General features: G+C 43.5%; 1 protein-coding gene across 4 annotated transcripts in view; it reads right to left on the bottom strand.

The window, feature by feature from the left end:
• The window catches only part of slc5a6a (solute carrier family 5 member 6a), a 76,441-nt gene that overhangs the window by 8,298 nt on the left and 50,693 nt on the right, over nucleotides 1-17,450 (bottom strand). For 3 of the 4 annotated variants that reach the window (XM_069942367.1, XM_069942355.1, XM_069942362.1), the window contains 5 exons: nucleotides 12,509-12,576; nucleotides 12,335-12,421; nucleotides 10,537-10,712; nucleotides 10,002-10,105; nucleotides 4,954-5,075 (listed from right to left, as the gene is read on the bottom strand). In XM_069942367.1, the coding sequence (XP_069798468.1) occupies nucleotides 4,954-5,075; nucleotides 10,002-10,105; nucleotides 10,537-10,712; nucleotides 12,335-12,421; nucleotides 12,509-12,576 (557 nt within the window). The remainder of the gene's footprint in view (nucleotides 1-4,953; nucleotides 5,076-10,001; nucleotides 10,106-10,536; nucleotides 10,713-12,334; nucleotides 12,422-12,508; nucleotides 12,577-17,450) is intronic. The other variant, XM_069942374.1, reaches the window with a different exon arrangement.

The following is a 17,450-nucleotide window of genomic DNA, read 5'->3' as shown; positions in this document are numbered from 1 at the left end:
CTGAAATATTTTACTTGAGAAAAATTGTCATTGGCCCATTTCCTTTGGAGTTCTGAAACCGTGCACATAACGAGTCAATGAGGGACGATTAAAACAGTGGTTTTCAAACTTTTTCTTTCCACTCACATACCATTACTAATCACAGAGCCCCTGTAAACTGAGCCTCCCAATCTCTTGAAGGCCAAACATGAAAAGGAATCAAATCTTATTACAAAAATAAACGAAAAAGAAAACAAAAGCTGGGCTACCATGTTTCAGGGGTTATTTTGTGGTTAATTCCACTTCTCTACAGTCACAAAAAAAAAATGTTGAAAAGGATTCGGAAAGGATCAACATCTGAAATGTTGAATGAATGGCCTCCATGTTTCTTCAAATTTAACTAGAGTCAACAGAACCATTTCTAATTTTTTCTAACATGCTACAGTTTGGGAAAACCATTGAAATGTAGCAGGAGGTTTAGGGTCTTTCCATTTAAGTAGAATGGATCACTTGGCTATTAAAAGTAATATGACAACCCAGAGTCCACAACTGGTGGTCCAAAAAGTCCAAAAGTGGTAGTCCAATCACTCATTCAAAATAGGAAGAGGTTGCGAAATAAAAGAACAAAATTAAAAACGCAACCCACGATACTCACAAATAAGAATGTACATGAGCATATAAAAACAAAAACAAACAAAAAAAAAGCATTAAAACAATATAAAATACTAATTGGCCGAGTTTAATTCTCAAATGACTCTGGGATAGAAACTGTTCTGGAGTCTGTTCGTCCGTGATTTAATGGACCTTATATCGTCTACCCAAGGGCAATAGGTCTAACAAATGATGGCCCGGATGAGTAGAGTCCTTATGGATATTGGCTGTTTTCCCGATTCAGCGAGATTGAAGTAAATCCTCCAGAAGACAAGAAGCACCCAACGATCTTCTGAGCAGTACTTATGACCCTTTGAATATCCCTCTTATCTGCTTCTGTACAGCTGGCAAACTACATGGAAATGCAGTAAACCAGCACACTTTCAATAGAGCAACGTTAGAAGGACACCAGTAACTTCTCCTGTAGATTGAATTTCTTAAGCATTCTCAGGAAATGGAGACGTTGAGATGCCTTCTTCACTATTGCGGAAGTATTAGTAGTCCAAGAAAGATCCTCAGCTAAATATGTTCCAAGGAACTTAAAGGTCGTGATCCTTATAGGTCGACGAGCAAAACAGCTCAAAAAATCTTTCCAATATTTTTTCAGGGAAGGGCAGGACCAAAACATATGTGTCAGGGAAGCCATCTCAGAATTACAACTGTTACAGATAAGGTTTATATGAGAGTAAAAATGAGCTAGCTTGTCTTTGGACATATGGGTCCTATGAACCACCTTAAACTGTATCAAAGAGTGATGAGCACACATTGAAGAAGTGTTAACTAATTGGAGAATTTTCTCCAATCTGAAGTTCTCTTTCCCATTCATTTTTAATTTTGTCAGAAATTACTAGATGTATTTTCAGGATCAAATCTATTAAACTCTTCTAAAAAGGCTTTAAACATCAAAATTTTACCAGTAACCAGTCTTAATCAGTGGTTCTCAACCTTTTCCTTTCCACTCACATCCCACTTTAAGTAATCCCTGTGCCATAGGTGCTCTGTGATTAGTAAGGAATTGCTTAAGGTGGTATGTGGTTGGAAAGTAAAGGTTTGAAAAACCACTGTTTTAATCGTACCTCATTGACTCGTTATGTGCAGGGTTTCATAACTCCAAAGGAAATGGGCCAATGACAATTTTTCTCAAGCAAAATATTTCAGTAACAGTTGGGTCTAGAGCAGTGATTCTCAACCTTCCCTTGCCACTCACATACCACCTTAAGCAATCCCTTACTAATCACAGAGCACCGATGGCACAGGGATAACTTACAGTGGAATGTGAGTGGAAAGAAAAAAGTTAAGCACTACTGGTCTAAGGAATGACTATATGCAAATGACTTGTTACTATATGCTTCTAACCTTGAGAAATTTATCCCTGAAATACCATTATTACTTGCTTAATTTAGTTATTTTTCCGGTTATAGATTGAACCTCAATAAAAGCGAGCTTTTTCCATTAAATATGCAGGTTCCAATCTATGAACAATCTCTATTTAGATGGTTACTAATCATTTTAATTACGTGGGTGACAAAAATCACTAAGAAGCACAGAGATAGTTAACTTTTTTTACCGTTAACTGACCATGTTAAACAATCGTTTACTAAATGGTGTCCTTTGTCCTTATTGGTCGAATTAACGCAGTTAAAATGATTATTTTAGCTAAATTCTTGTACCTATTTCAGACAGCTCCAACCTTCATTGATATTATTGATTCTAGAATAAGAACCCTAGGTTAAGTAAGAAATATTTACAGAAATTGATAGAGGATGGCAGAATGGCATTGCCTAATTTTAGATTCTCCTATTGGGCAATTAATGTTCGGTCTATAATTTTCTGGACTCAAGATTTGGACGAAATTCATTGTCCATGATGGGTGGGTCTTGAGCGCGGGTTTGTGAAGGGGTTCTCATTGGCCTCTATTTTAGGGGCCTCGTTCCCCTTCGCTAAATTGTATAAACAAATGACGTAGCCAATAATTAAGCATTCAGTACAAATATGGTTTTGATTTGTAAATTTTTTGGATTGAACAAACTTATCTTGTCAAGTCCTATTCTATCCAATTTTTTTTCTTCCAACCATCTAGAATTGATCAAGCTTTTATTTTATGGTACACAAAGGGAGTAGTATGTTCTTGGGATTTATCAATTGGCCAAAAAAAGTACCACAACTGAAGACTGGGAGCAGTTCAAGATGCACCAAAGGAGGACAAAGGGATTAATCAAGAGAGCAAAAATAAATTACGAAAGTAAGCTTGCGGCAAATATAAAAACCGACTGCAAAAGCTTTTATAAATATGTCAAGAGGAAAAGATTGGTGAAATCCAGAGTAGGTCCTTTGCAGTCGGAATCAGGGGAATATATAATGGGGAATAAGGAAATGGCAGACCAATTAAATTCTTACTTTAATTCTGTTTTTACAAGAGAGGATACAAATAACCTCCCAAGGATGTTGGGAAACACAGAGACTAATGCAAGGGAGGAACTGAAAGAAATCAGTATCTCTAAGGACATGGTCTTGGGGAAATTGATGGGATCGAAGGCAGATAAATCCCAAGGGCCTGATAATCTACATCCTAGGGTACTCAAGGAAGTGGCCATTCAGATAGCAGATGCTTTAAGAATTATTTTCCAGAATTCAATTGACTCAGGATCAGTACCCATGGATTGGAGGGTAGCTAATGTTACCCCACTATTTAAAAAGGGGGTAGAGAAAAAGCGGGGAATTATCGGCCGGTGAGCCTTACATCAGTAGTGGGCAAAATGATGGAATCCATTATTAAGGTTGTAATAGCGGAGCATATGACTAGCAGAGAAGGGATCGGACGGAGTCAACATGGATTTACAAAAGGTAAATCGTGCTTGACAAATCTATTGGAATTCTTTGAGATGGTGACAGGTAAAATAGATGGGGGAGAGCCAGTGGATGTGGTGTACCTGGACTTCCAAAAGGCCTTCGATAAGGTCCCGCATAAACGACTGGCTTACAAAATCAAGGCTCATGGGATTGGGGGCAAAGTATTGATGTGGATTGAGAACTGGCTGGCAGGTAGAAGACAGAGAGTTGGGATAAATGGCTCGTTTTCTGAGTGGCAGGCGGTGACCAGTGGGGTGCCACAGGGATCTGTACTGGGACCCCAGCTGTTCACAATTTACATTAATGATCTGGATGAGGGGATTGGATGGAATATCTCCAAATTTGCAGATGACACTAAGCTAGGAGGGGTTGTGTGCACGGAAGAAGGGGTCAGGAAGCTCCAGTGTGATTTGGATAAATTGGGGGTCTGGGGAGATACATGGCAAATGCACTACAATGTGGATCAATGTGAGGTTATCCACTTTGGTCATACAAACCGGAGGGCAGATTACTATTTGAATGGCAATAGATTAAGAGATGGGGAAGTGCAGAGAGACCTAGGGGTACTTGTACATCAGTCTCTGAAGGCGAGCATGCAGGTACAGCAGGCAGTTAAAAAGGCAAATGGTAGGTTGGCCTTCATATCAAGAGGGTTTGAGTATAGGAACAAGGATACCTTACTGCAGCTGTACAGGGCCTTAGTGAGACCCCACCTGGAGTATTGTGTGCAGTTTTGGTCACCTGATCTAAGGAAGGATGTTCTTGCAATGGAGGGAGTGCAGAGGCGATTCACCAGGCTGATACCTGGAATGGCAGGAATGACTTAGGAGGAAAGATTGCGCAATTTGGGATTGTACTCGCTGGAGTTTAGAAGATTGAGAGGGGATCTCATAGAGACCTATAAAATTCTGGCAGGACTGGACAGAATGGATGCAGATGGGATGTTTCCAAGGATGGGAAAATCCAGAACCCGGGGCCATGGTTTGAGGATAATAGGTAAACCATTTAGGACCGAGATGAGGAGGAATTTCTTGACCCAGAGGGTGGTGAATCTGTGGAATTCATTGCCACAGAGGGCAGTAGAGGCAGGTTCATTAAATCTATTTAAGAGGGAATTAGATCTATTTCTTCAGTATAAGGGTATTAAAGGTTACGGAGAGAAGGGGGGGACGGGGTACTGAACTTTAAGATCAGCCATGATCTCGTTGAATGGCAGAGCAGGCTCGAAGGGTCTAATGACCTACTCCTGCTCCTATCTTCTATGTTTCTATGTTTCTATTTATTGATAACTGTCTCATGTCTTTTGAGCAGTTGACGAATAAGTATAATTTGCCTAGATCACATTTTTTCCAGATATCTACAGATTAGGAACTTTTTAAATGCTATTTTATCTACTTTTCTGATTCTATGACAGTGAGAGGTAACCACGAAGGGGAAGGAGGGCGAGCGAAGTGCTCGACTTTCTTCACATACCGCGGGGTGATAGCGAACTCCACAGCTCAGCTTTTCCTTGCATCGCTCAGGCAGGAAGAAGAGGAGGTAACGGAGAACAGGAACCACAGTGGAAGGATTCACATCTTCCCCCTTCATTGGGCCTGCAATGCAAACAACAGGCCTAAATATCCCCATTTAATAAATCATTACAGCACAGACCCTTTGACCCACAATGTTGTTGTGACCTACAGCACAACAATCAATCCTACCCTACCTCACCCATAACCCTCTATTTTTCTTACATCCATGTGCCTATCTAAGAGTCTTTTGAATGCCCCTACTGTACCAATATACATCACCATCCCCAGCAATGCATTCCAGGCACTCACCACTGTGGGGGGGGGGGGGAATGGGGAAATAACTTACCTCTGACATGTCCCCTAAACTGTCGACTGATATTGGCCAGTGCTGCCCTGGGAAACAGGTATTGATTGTCCTTCAACAGTCCTTCCAAGTGAAGCAATATTTCTCTTGTGAACCTGCAGTGGACATTTACTGCATCTAGTGCTCCCGATGTGGCCTCCTGGACATTAGCGAGACTGGGCACAGACTGAGAGATCAGTGAAATGGTCCCTGCAGATTCACAAGTGAAGTGCTGCTTCACTTGGAAGGACTGCTTGTGGCCCTGAATGGTGGTGAGGGCACAGGCGTAGCATTTCTTACAGTCACAGGAGTAGGTACCAGTGGGAAGGGATGAGTAGATCCTAGAGGGAGAGGTCCCTGCAGAAAGCAAGGGGGGCGGGGCTGGGGAGAAAGAGACCTGGTGGTGGGATTCTCTTCACTTGTGGCCATCTATCGAGGTCATCTACTGCACTCGGTGTTGCCTCTTTTCATGTGGAGAGAGTGGGGAAGGCGGCTTGTGGTACGTTGGCCTTGATAAATCAAAGCACAGAATATAGGAGTTGGGAAGTAATGTTGAGACTATTCAAGGCATTGGTGAGGCCAAATTTGGAATATTGTGTGCAGTTCTGGTCACCAAATTATAGGAAGGATATTAATCAGGTAGTGACGGTGCAGAGAAGATTTACTAAAATGTTGCTTGGATTTCAGAATGTAGTTACAAAGGAAGATTGAGAGGATTGGGTCTTTATTCATTGGACCAAAGAAGGTTAAGGGGGAATTTGATAGAGTTATTTAAATTTATGAGGATAGAGGTCACGAGTTAAGAGTTAGGGGGCAAAAGTTTAGTAGTATGAGAGGGAACTCCTTCACTCAGAGAGTGGTGGCTGAGTGCAATGACCTTCCGGAAGAGGTGGTCGCAGCAAAGTCAAATTTTTCATTTAATGAAACATTGGATAGGTATATGAATTGGAGGGTTATGGGCAAAGTGCAGATAGATGGGATTAGAGATCACTTAGATCGGTAGGAACTAGAGGGGCCAAGATGGCCTGTTTCCGTACTGTAATGGTTATAGAGAATGGACACAGACTAGAATCTTTTTGTTTAGCGTCATCGCATTGTCCACTGTAACAGCAGGGTCCACCATTTCAATTCCACACACCATTCCCATCGACGGCCTCATGCACTGCCAAAATAAGGCTACCCACAAAATGGAGGAACAGCACCTTAAATCACATCTGGACACTCTCCGTCCAGACAGCATTAACATCAACTTCTCCAACTTCCGTTAACCCCCTCACCTTTTTCTTTCCCTCTTCCTCCTGTCATCACCTCAGCTTTTTTTTCTCCTCTATCCTCCCAACCTGTATCCAGCTATGATCTCTAACCTGTTAGCCTGTGCTCCTCTCCCTGCCCCTTCCTCCCTCCTCCCCTCCCACCCCCATTTTTATTTGTCCCTGGTTTTTTTTGCTCATTCCTTGACTAAGGGGCTCAGGCCCGAAACGTTGGTTACCCTTTACTTCCTCGAGATACTGAAAGGGCTCAGGCCCGAAACGTCGATTATCTATTTTTACATAAAGGTCACTGTTTGACCTGCTGAGTTTCTCTAGCTTTTTGTGTTTTTACTTCAACCACAGTGTCTACAGACTTTCATGATTTACTTCCTCCAGATGCTGTGTAACCTGCTGAGTTTCTCCAGCACATTTGTGTATTGCAACGTAAATTGATTGGTTCCCGTAACAAGCAGCTCACTGTTCCAATAAAGAGTAGTCCTTGTTTGCACAGGCTTATCTTGTGATTTCAGAAATCATTGCAAGTTTCAATGGAAGTAATTTGTTGGCTAAATATTACTTTAATGGATATGCTAATGCACATAAATGGTTTATATCATAGGGCATGTTTATATATACAGGGTGCATTGGAAACACAAGGCGGCCTTGGTACATCAGCACTTTTTTTGAAAATACAAGTCTGCGCAGCTTAACGTCCATTCGGGCAATGTCCGAACACATATACATCTGTGGCCCCAAAATTATTCAGTTACCACAAGCAAGTCCACAGCAATTTAGAAAAAGAGATTGCTAGCTATAGGAAATTGTATACTATATCCCCAAACTGATCCCCACAGCCCTGTATCAGTTCCAACTAATCCCTCTGCCCCACTCTCTCCCCACAGCCATGTATCAGTCCCCCCATTCCCTTTGCCCCACTCTCTCCCCACAGCCCTGTATCAGTCCCCACACTGATCCCTCTGCCCCACTCTCTCCCCACAGCCCTGTATCAGTCCCCCCATTCCCTTTGCCCCACTCTCTCCCCACAGCCCTGTATCAGTCCCCACTGATCCCTTTGCCCCACTCTCTCCCCACAGCCCTGTATCAGTTCCAACTAATCCCTCTGCCCTGCTCTCTCCCCACAGCCCTGTATCAGTTCCCAACTGATCCCACTGTCCCGCTCTCTCCCCACATTGATCCCTCTGCCGACTCTCTCCCCACAGCCCCTGTATCAGTTCCAACTAATCCCTCTGCCCTGCTTTCTCCCCGCAGCCCTGTTATCAGTTCCAACTAATCCCTCTGTCCCACTCTCTCCCCATAGCCCTGTATCAGTCCCCCCACCGATCCCACTGCCCCGCTCTGTCCCCACAGCCCTGTATCAGTTCCAACTAATCCCTCTGCCCTGCTCTCTCCCCGCAGCCCTGTATCAGTTCCAACTAATTCCTCTGTCCCACTCTCTCCCCACAGCCCTGTATCAGTCCCCCCCACTGATCCCACTGCCCTGCTCTCTCCCCACAACCCTGTATCAGGCCCCACATTGATCCGACTGCCCCACTCTCTCCCCACAGCCCTGTATCAGTCCCCCCCACTGATCCCACTGCCCTGCTCTCTCCCCACAACCCTGTATCAGGCCCCACATTGATCCGACTGCCCCACTCTCTCCCCACAGCCCTATATCAGTCCCCCCACTGATCCCTACTTACAAATAACAGGAACAGTAGTGTCCCATATAATAGGGTGTTTGCACAGTGTATAACCCCCAATTTCACAGAACACATAGTGGACATTAGGCAGTACATACTGTACCTGCAGCTGCCCAAATAGATCAATGAACTTACAAACCCAATACATTTTTGGGGATGGAAGAAAACAAGATCACCTGGAGGAAATTCAGCAGACACAAGGAGAATGTATAAACTCCTTAGTCAGCACTAGATTCGAACCTGGGTCACTGGTGCTGTTATTTCATGCCACACAAACCACTACTCTAATATTAAAGATGTGGCAAATGAAATGCAATGTTGGGAAGTGTATGGTCATGCATTTTGATAGAAGGAATAAAGGGGCAGACTATTATTTGGATGGGGAGATTCAAAATGCGCAGGTGCAAAGGGACATGGGAGTCCTTGTGCTGCACACCCGAAAGACTAACCTCCAGGTTGAGTCGGCGGTGAAGGTGAATGGAATATTGGAATTGATATCTAGAGGAATAGGATACAACAGCAGGAATGTAATGTTGAGGCCTTATAAGGCAGTGGTGAGATCTCACTTAGAGTAGGGGGTACAGGTGTGGGCTCCTTATAGAAGAAAGGATGTGTTGGCGTTTTTGAAAAAGGTCAGAGATTTACAAGAATAGTTCTTGGAATAAAGGGATTAGCATATGAGGAACATTTGACGACTCAGACTGTACCCCTTGGTGTTCAAAAAAATGAGCCCCCCCCCCCCCCCACATAGAACCTCTTGAATGTTGAAAGGCCTGGACAGAGTAGATGTGACAAAGTTGCTTCCCATGGTAGGGGAGTCTAGGACGAGAAGGTGCAGCTTCAGGATTGAAGAGCATCCATTTAAAACAGAGATGTAGAGGAATTTCTTTAGCTCGTGGTGAATTTCTGGAATTTGCTACTATGGGCAAGTGTGGAGGTCAAATTGTTGGGCGTACTTAAAGCAGAGATTGATAAGAATCGGAATAGTCAGGGTATCAAAGGTTATGGAGAGAAGGCAGGGGGAGAGGGGCTGAGTGGGAGAATGGATCAGCTCATGATGAAATGGCAGAGTGGACTTGATGAGCCAAATGACCTACTTCTGCTCCTATATCTTGTGGTCCAAGTCCATGACCAACTCCTTAGTTTTGCTCATGTTAAAGGGCAAGACTGTTGCCCTGGTTAACTGCCAGAAGGCAGTTAAGAGCCAATCAACTAGATATACCTCCAGCCAGAGTGGACATGGACTACAGCTTTTACAATGGATTACTTAGGTGTCCACTTTTAAATTAACATTAACAAGCCACATTTTTGTACACAAGACTGCAGAAAGTGTAACCCAGAGCAAAACAAAATGCTGGAAGAACTCCAAAGATCAGTGAGGTATTGAGAGAGTAGATGGTCAAAATATTTACCTCAGGGTAAAAATGCACAGACCAGACAACATGTTTAGGGGCAATAAAGTTTATGGGAGATGTGTGAGTTTTTGGTGGAGGCTTCTCAATGGACCCAAGAATGTGCAGGGAATATAAAACATAAGCAGAATTTTAGTTTAATTTGGGCCTCATGTTCAGTACAGACATAGGCCGAAGGGCCTGTTCCTGTGCTGTACTGTTTTATGATCTACTTTAATGCTAGCCTAGTCGTACAACTTGAGAGATGCTTAGAACGGGGACTCCACATTCACCATTTAGGTTTGAATAATGATGCACTTTACCTGTTAAGAAACTGACCAGCAGTCCCACAATAACTACGATGGCTGCATTGAACCCACTGTACCATACATATGAGAGAGAGTAGAGTTTCTTCAATCCTGTGGGACTACACAACAAAGGAAGAATTACACAAACTGGATCCAAAAAGTCATTCAGATACGAAAAAGTCTCCGACTGTGCAAGTCAAGTTTGTTGGCATCTGATTGTACAAGTACAATCCCCAAAAGGTGTTCTCTGGTCCTTGGTGCAAAACATGCAGACACACAACCAGGCATAACTCACATACAGACAGACAGACAATACATATACAGGACCAGTACAGTATTTCATTTATATATAAATAATATTGCCTGGTGACTATGAGAATCTCAGATTGTTAGTGTGAGTAGTTCCTTCTCGGTATTCTCACTGCCCGTTCCTCAGTCTGCTGGTGGTGATCTTGCATCTCTCTCCTAATGGAAGTAGCTGTCAGATGCTGTATGCAGGGTGGAAGGGGTCCTCAATGCAATTCACTGCTGTGATAGGTCTCACACTTACCCTGCACTTGGTGCCACAGTTGTTGAATTGATTGTTGCCATGGTTGCCAAGGAGTCGGTGATATTTTGGATAATGGTTGCATTTACGAACGAAACACCTGCTTGTTGGGAAATAAAGTTGCCGATTCCAATCCAAAAAGCCATTACCAAACCAGTCGCCAAGCCTGAAATCGCACCCTACAAGACACAAAAAAAAAATCAGGAGCGATAACCATTTGCACAATGATTCATGTTAAATCAGAGATGATCCTTTAAAAACATTCCCAGAGATCACCCAAAGTTGTCCATACTCAAGGTCCCTTGGAGTCATTCTCATTTATGGGGGACCAGAATCTCATTGAGGCCTGAATGGGGAAGGACTGAAAATTCCCTTCTGAAAGAGATTAGTGAACCTGATGGATTCATCACAGTTTAGCTTTATCAGTTCTAGATCTTTATTTAAACTTTATTTAACAAGAATTTAAACTTTAAGCAAGTTTAAATTCTTGACCAGTGTGGTATGATCTAAATTCCTGTTTAATCAGTGAGTGGTCCAGTAAGAACTGCAATCTATGACCCAGTGATTATTGAGGGGAAGTTCATTTAAATTCCTGGGAGTCAATAGCTCAGAGGGCTATTCCTGGGCCCAACACGTGATTGTCATTCTAAAGAAAGCTTCGACATTTTCAGAAATTTGCAGAGGTTTGGTAAGACACCGAAAACCTTGGCAAACCTCTAAAAATGAGCAATGGAAAGTGTGCTGTCCAGCAACATCACGGCCTGGTATGAGGGCACCAATACCTCTGAGTGGAAAGCCCCGCAAAAGGTAGTGGATGCAGCCAAGTATCTGTCCCCACCATTGAGAAAAATTGACATGGAACGCTGCTGTCGGACAGCAGCATCAATCAACGGATCCACATCACCCAGGACATACACTGTTCTCGCTGCTGCCATCAAGAAAGAGGTCTAGGTGCCACATGATTCATATTACCAGGTTCAGGAACAGTTGCTACCCCTCCACCATCAGACTCCTAAACAACAGACTCTTTTAAGGACTCACTTTGCACAATATTTATTATTGAATATTTATTTTCTGTATTGCAGTTTGTTTGCATTTTTCTTTATTTACATTTCTCTCTTTCGTACATGTATTTTTTTTTCTTGAGTACAATGTTTTGCACCACAGATAAGTAAAAACTTCAGATAAGTAAAAACTTCAGATAAGTAAAAACTTCAGATAAGTAAAAATGTTGCCTGGCCAGCAGGAAAAATGCTTGGGGGGGGGGGTGTTGTAGGTTAATTGGGTGTAATTGTGGGGGGAGACCTCGTGGGCCAGAAGGGCCTGTTACCATACTGCAGGCCTCAATTTAAATTTAAAAAGAATCTCAGGGATGTTTGTGATGCATCTCTTCTGAGAATAAATCTGAACATTGAATACTAATCACGGAGTTTTCAGTTCAACCCATCAAATGTAATCAATTCTCTTGGCCCTTCCCTGCAACCCTCACAAATTTATTTCATTTGTTTCTATCCAGTTCTCTGGGGAGATTCCACCATGATTAGAGGTCATTACCAGTCTGTATAGAAGTTTCCCAACATTCTCCCACTCAGCAGGTCAGACAGCATCCGTGAAAAGAGAAAACGAGTTAGCATTTCAGGTTGACAACTATTCATCAGAATTCAATCTTCTCTGGACTTTTTGTTAGAACAGTGTTAATGGGATACGACACAGTTCTGAAAGCTTCAGTCAATATCTTTACACTGCAATAGTTAGCTGATGAAGCCATATCTTTGTAAACGGTGTCAAATAAGAAACTCACCAAAGAATTGGCCATGGGGAAAAACATTCCCAAGCAGAAGGTGCCAAGTAACGGGCCGCCAACCATCCCAAATATACTCAAAGCCGCCTAAGATTGAACAAGGAAATGCACATCAAGCAAACCGGGTTTTTGGAGGCCATGCAGATATATTTAGAGAGGCCTTTCATACATCACCTGTAGCACCGATCCTATCTGTGATGCAATGTACGCCATTCCAAGGCAGAGTAATCCATAGCCCAAGGCTGCAAAGACAGGAGCATTAATTTATTGTCAGTAAAGCTCACGTGATATTTATGCACAAATGTGCTGGAGAAACTCAGCAGGAAATGAAGGGTGACCACGGTTTTGGGCCTGAGCTCAACATCAGGTATAAATAAAAACAGGCAGGAGGCTGAAACATAGAAAATAGGTGTAGGGGTAGGCCATTTGGCCCTTCAAGCCTACACCACCATTCATTAGGATCATGGCTGATCAGTACCCGGTTCCTGCCTTCTCCCCCATACCCCGTAATCCCCTTGGTCACAAGGGCCAAATCTAACCTAAACTTAAATATTGACAGGGAACCGTCCTCAACTACTTCCTGTGGCAAAGAATTCCACACTTTTACCACTCTCTGAGAGAAGAAATTTTTCCTCATCTCAGTCCTTAAAAACTTCCCCCTTATCCTTAAACTGTGGCCCCTGGTTCTGGATTTTCCCAGCATTGGAAACAACCTTCCTGCATCTAGTCTGTCTAAAGAATTTTATAAGATCCCCCCTCAATCTTCTAAATTCCAGAGAATACAAGCCTAATCTATCTAACCTTTCTTCATATGCGTGCCCCTCCATCCCCAGTATCCACTCCAACGCAAGGATATCTTTCCTCAGATAAGGAGACCAAAACTGCACGCAGTACTCCAGGTGTGGTCTCAGCAAGGCCCTGTACAGCTGCAGCAGGATCTCTGTACTCCTATCCTCAAATCCTCTCGCTATGAACGCTAACATACCATTCGCCTTCCTCACTGCCTCCTGCATCTGCACGTCCACTTTCAATGACTGATGCACAGCAACACCCAGGTCTCGCTGTTTCTCCCCTTTTCCTAAGCAGATACCATTTAAATAATAATCCTCTTTCCTGTTCTTACCTCCAAAGTGGATAACCTCGCATTTCTCCACATTATATTGCATCTGCCACATCTTGGCCCATTCGCCTGCACCCTGCACTCTCCTAGCATCCTCTACACAGCCAACCCACTACCCAACTTTGTATCGTCTGCAAATACCGAGAAACTGCTATCTATTCCCACATCTAAGTCATTGATATATATCGTAAACAACTGCGGCCCCAGCGCTGAACCCTACGGTACCCCCCTAGTCACTGGCTGCCATTCTGAAAAGAACCCATTTATTCTTACTCTTTGCTTCCTGTCCCTCAACCAATTCTCTATTCACCTTAATACCATACCTCCTATACCATACTCTTTAACTTGAAACATTGGTCTTCTGTGCAGAACCTTATCAAAAGTCCAGATATACCACATCCACTGGTTCTCCCCTATCCACTCTACTGGTTACATCCTCAACAAACTCTATTAGATTCATCAGAGATGATTTCCCCTTCACAAAGCCATGCTGACTCTGTGCGATGATACCACTACTCTCCAAATGTACTGCAATTGCATCTTTAATAACCGATTCTAGCACCTTCCCTACTACCGATGTCAGGCTAACTGGCCTTAGTTTCCCAATTTCTCTCTCCCTCCCTTCTTAAAGAGTGGGGTTATGCTGGCCACCCTCCAATCCTCAAGAACTAATCCAGTATCCAAAGAGATTTGAAACATTATCACCAACGCATCCTGGGCTACTTCCTTCAGCACCCTCGGATGCAGACTATCCGGCCCCAGGGATTTATCCGCCTTTAATCCCTGCAATTTAACTAATACAACTTCTCGACTTACAATTATTTCCTTTAGTCCCTCCGTCACAATAGATCCCCGATCCTCAATAATTTCCTGTAGATTAGTTATGTCTTCCTTGGTGAAGACAGAACTAAAGTAGTCATTCAGACAGTGTGCCATACTCTTGTTCCCCATGATCAATTCACCCGTTTCTGTCCGCAACGGACCCACATTTGTCTTAACTAACCTCTTTCTCTTAACGTATCTATAAAAGCTTTTACAGTCATTTTTTAATGTTCCCTGCCAGCTTCCTCTCATAATCCCTTTTACCTTTCCTAATTAATCCTTTTATCCTCCTCTGCAGAACTCTGAATTTCTCCCAATCATCAGGGACATTATTCTTTTTGGCTAATTTGTAAGCTCCTTCTTTGGATTTGACACTCTCTCGGATCTCCCTTGTTAGTCATGGATGCGCTACCCTCCTCGATTTATTCTTCGTACAAACTGGGATGTACATTTTCTGCACTTGCTCCAAGCTATCCTTAAATGACTGCCATTGCATTTCTACCGTTAGTCCTTTAAGTACCATTTGCCAATCCATTTTAGCCAATTCACATCTCATACCATCAAAGTTACCCCTCTTCAAGTTTAAAGCCTTTGTATCCGTATCAACTCTGTCACATTCCATCCTAATGAAAAATTCCACCCTATTGTGGTCACTCTTGCCCAAGGGGTTCCTCACAACAAGATGGCTAATTAACCCTTCTCCATTACTCAATACCCAGTCTAGAATGGCTCGTTCCCTCGTCGGTTCCCCAACATGCTGATTTAGAAAACAATCCCGCATACATTCTAAGAAATCCTCTTCAACCTTACCCTTACCAATTCGGTTCACCACTCTACATGTAGATTAAAGTCACCCATTACAACTGCCGTCCCTTGGTTGCTCGCATTACCAATTTCCTTCATGACTCCTTCACTAACTTCACTGCTACTGTTAGGCGGCCTGTACACTACTCCCACTAGCGTCTTCTGCCCCTTCGTGTTTCGCAGCTCTACCCATATGGATTCCACATCCTCTACACTGATGTCCTTCCTTTCTATGGCATTCACCTCTTCCCTAACCAACAGGGCTACTCCACCTCCTTTTCCATTCTGTCTATCCCTCCTGAATGTCGAGTAACCCTGAATGTTGAGCTCCCAGTCATGCTCCCCCTGAAGCCACGTCTCTGTGATCCCAACTATATAGTTATTAATAGCCATCTCCAAATTTAATTCGTCCACTTTATTACAAATGCTCCTTGCATTGAGACACAAAGCCTTCAGGCTTGCTTTTACCACACTCTTATCCCTTTCACCATTTTAAATCAATAGCTCTTTTTGATCCCCGCCCCCACTTCTACTTGCCTGCCACTAATGCTTTTCACCTTGCTACCCTTTGCTTCTATTCTCATTTTACACCCCTCTGGCTCTCTGGACTTGGTCTCATTCCCCTGCCACATTAGTTTAAACCTTCCCCAACAGCGGTAGCAAACAAACCCCCCCAAGAACATTGGTCCCGGCCCTGCTCAGATGCAGACCGTCCTATCTGTACCAAGAATCTGAAACCTTCCTTCCTACACCACCTTTCAAGCCATAAATTCATTCTAGTTATCTTGTCGTTCCCACTCTGACTAGCTCATGGCACAGGTAACAATCCAGAGATTGTTTTTGCTTCTACCGAATGAAAGGCACAGGCCCGAAACATTGGTTTGCCGTTACCTCCCATCAATGCTGTGTAATCAGCATTTTTTCCTGTTGCACTCAACCCCGGCATCTCCAGATGCTCATGTGTTACTCAACGTGACAGAAGGTCATGTGAACCAGCAGTCCAAATCATGGATCATTAACCCACATGCTCAAACCCCACCAGAGCAGCATGAGAATTTAAATTCAAGCTCCAAGTAATTAAATAAGCCCACCACATGCTGCAAGTAATTAAATGCCCCGCTACAATAAGCTAGCTTCAATCAACTGCCTCCCCATCTGTCCTGCTATCCTTCACCCCTTCCTAGTTCACCATTCCCTCATTGGCCCATCCAGCTTCTTCCACTCTCAAATCTCAACCCCGAAATGTCGACTATTGCTTTGCTCCCACCGATGCTACTCGACCCACTCAGCAGATTGTTGCTTTCGATTTCAGCCTCAGGTCTCTTGTGTGCCCCTGGTTTCAATAACAGTGTTCATGAATAGACTGGATTGCTGTCAAAACCGATCCAATTCACAAACATCTTCCAGAGGAAGAAATCTGCTGCCCTTACCCAGCCTGGCTTGTAGACAACTCCAAAGCCAACGACGTGGTTGACTCTCAAGGACAAGGGATGGACAATAAATATCAGCCTTGCCAGAAACCTCCACATCCCATTAACAAATAAAAATTAGACAATAGAGATCCTCGACTCCACCTGTTAACCACATGGAATGAGTCAGAGCAGGATCCAGAAAAATAACACAAGGCATCTCCCTCCCTAACCTGTTACCTCTACATTCCAATACAAACAGCTTCATCCTATCTCTCCTCTTACCCAGCAGGCAGGTTTGACAAGCAGTTTGGGATAGATTACAGCCAGGTGATCAGAGAGGTAGCTGGGGCCTTAGGCCCAAATGAGGGGAGCATAGAAAGACGTAAGGATTGGACAGATAGGCAAGATAGAAATCCCAGAGTGGACGAATGTGAAAAATCAAGATCCTGGTAGCTGACATGGAATAGAAAAAAAGACAATTGCAGTGATACAGGGAGGTTAGAGGATGTATAATTTTGGAAGAGATATTAGATCAAGGTCCCATCCAATTGACCAGATTCACCACACCGAATTCTCATATGCCTACTTTATTTTCCTCCTCCCTCTGGTGTTCTCTGAAGCTCTCTCACCCTGCTTCTCGCCCCTGCACTTTTAACTGCTTGAGGAATGATCTCCCTTCCCCTGCCAGACTTCTGTCCTGCGTTTTTCACTGCAGCAGATTATCCAATAATCTCCTAACTGTTAGCCCTTCTTCCCTCCTGTCTGCCCTTCCTTTCCCCACCTTTTTATTCAGACGCCTGCCTGCTACTCACTCATACCTTGACGAAGGGCTCAGACCCGAAGCGTTGATTACCCTTTCGCTCCTTTCGACGCTGCGTGACCCTCTGTGTTTCTCCAGCACTTTTTTTTGTGCGTTGCACTGCAATCCCAGCGTCTGCAGACCTTCCCTGTTTAATTA

This window comes from Narcine bancroftii, chromosome 1 (genome assembly GCF_036971445.1).
Source record: "Narcine bancroftii isolate sNarBan1 chromosome 1, sNarBan1.hap1, whole genome shotgun sequence".
Taxonomy (NCBI): domain Eukaryota; kingdom Metazoa; phylum Chordata; class Chondrichthyes; order Torpediniformes; family Narcinidae; genus Narcine; species Narcine bancroftii.
Note: the sequence above shows the minus strand (reverse complement) of the source record. Positions and strands in the feature narration are given on the sequence as shown.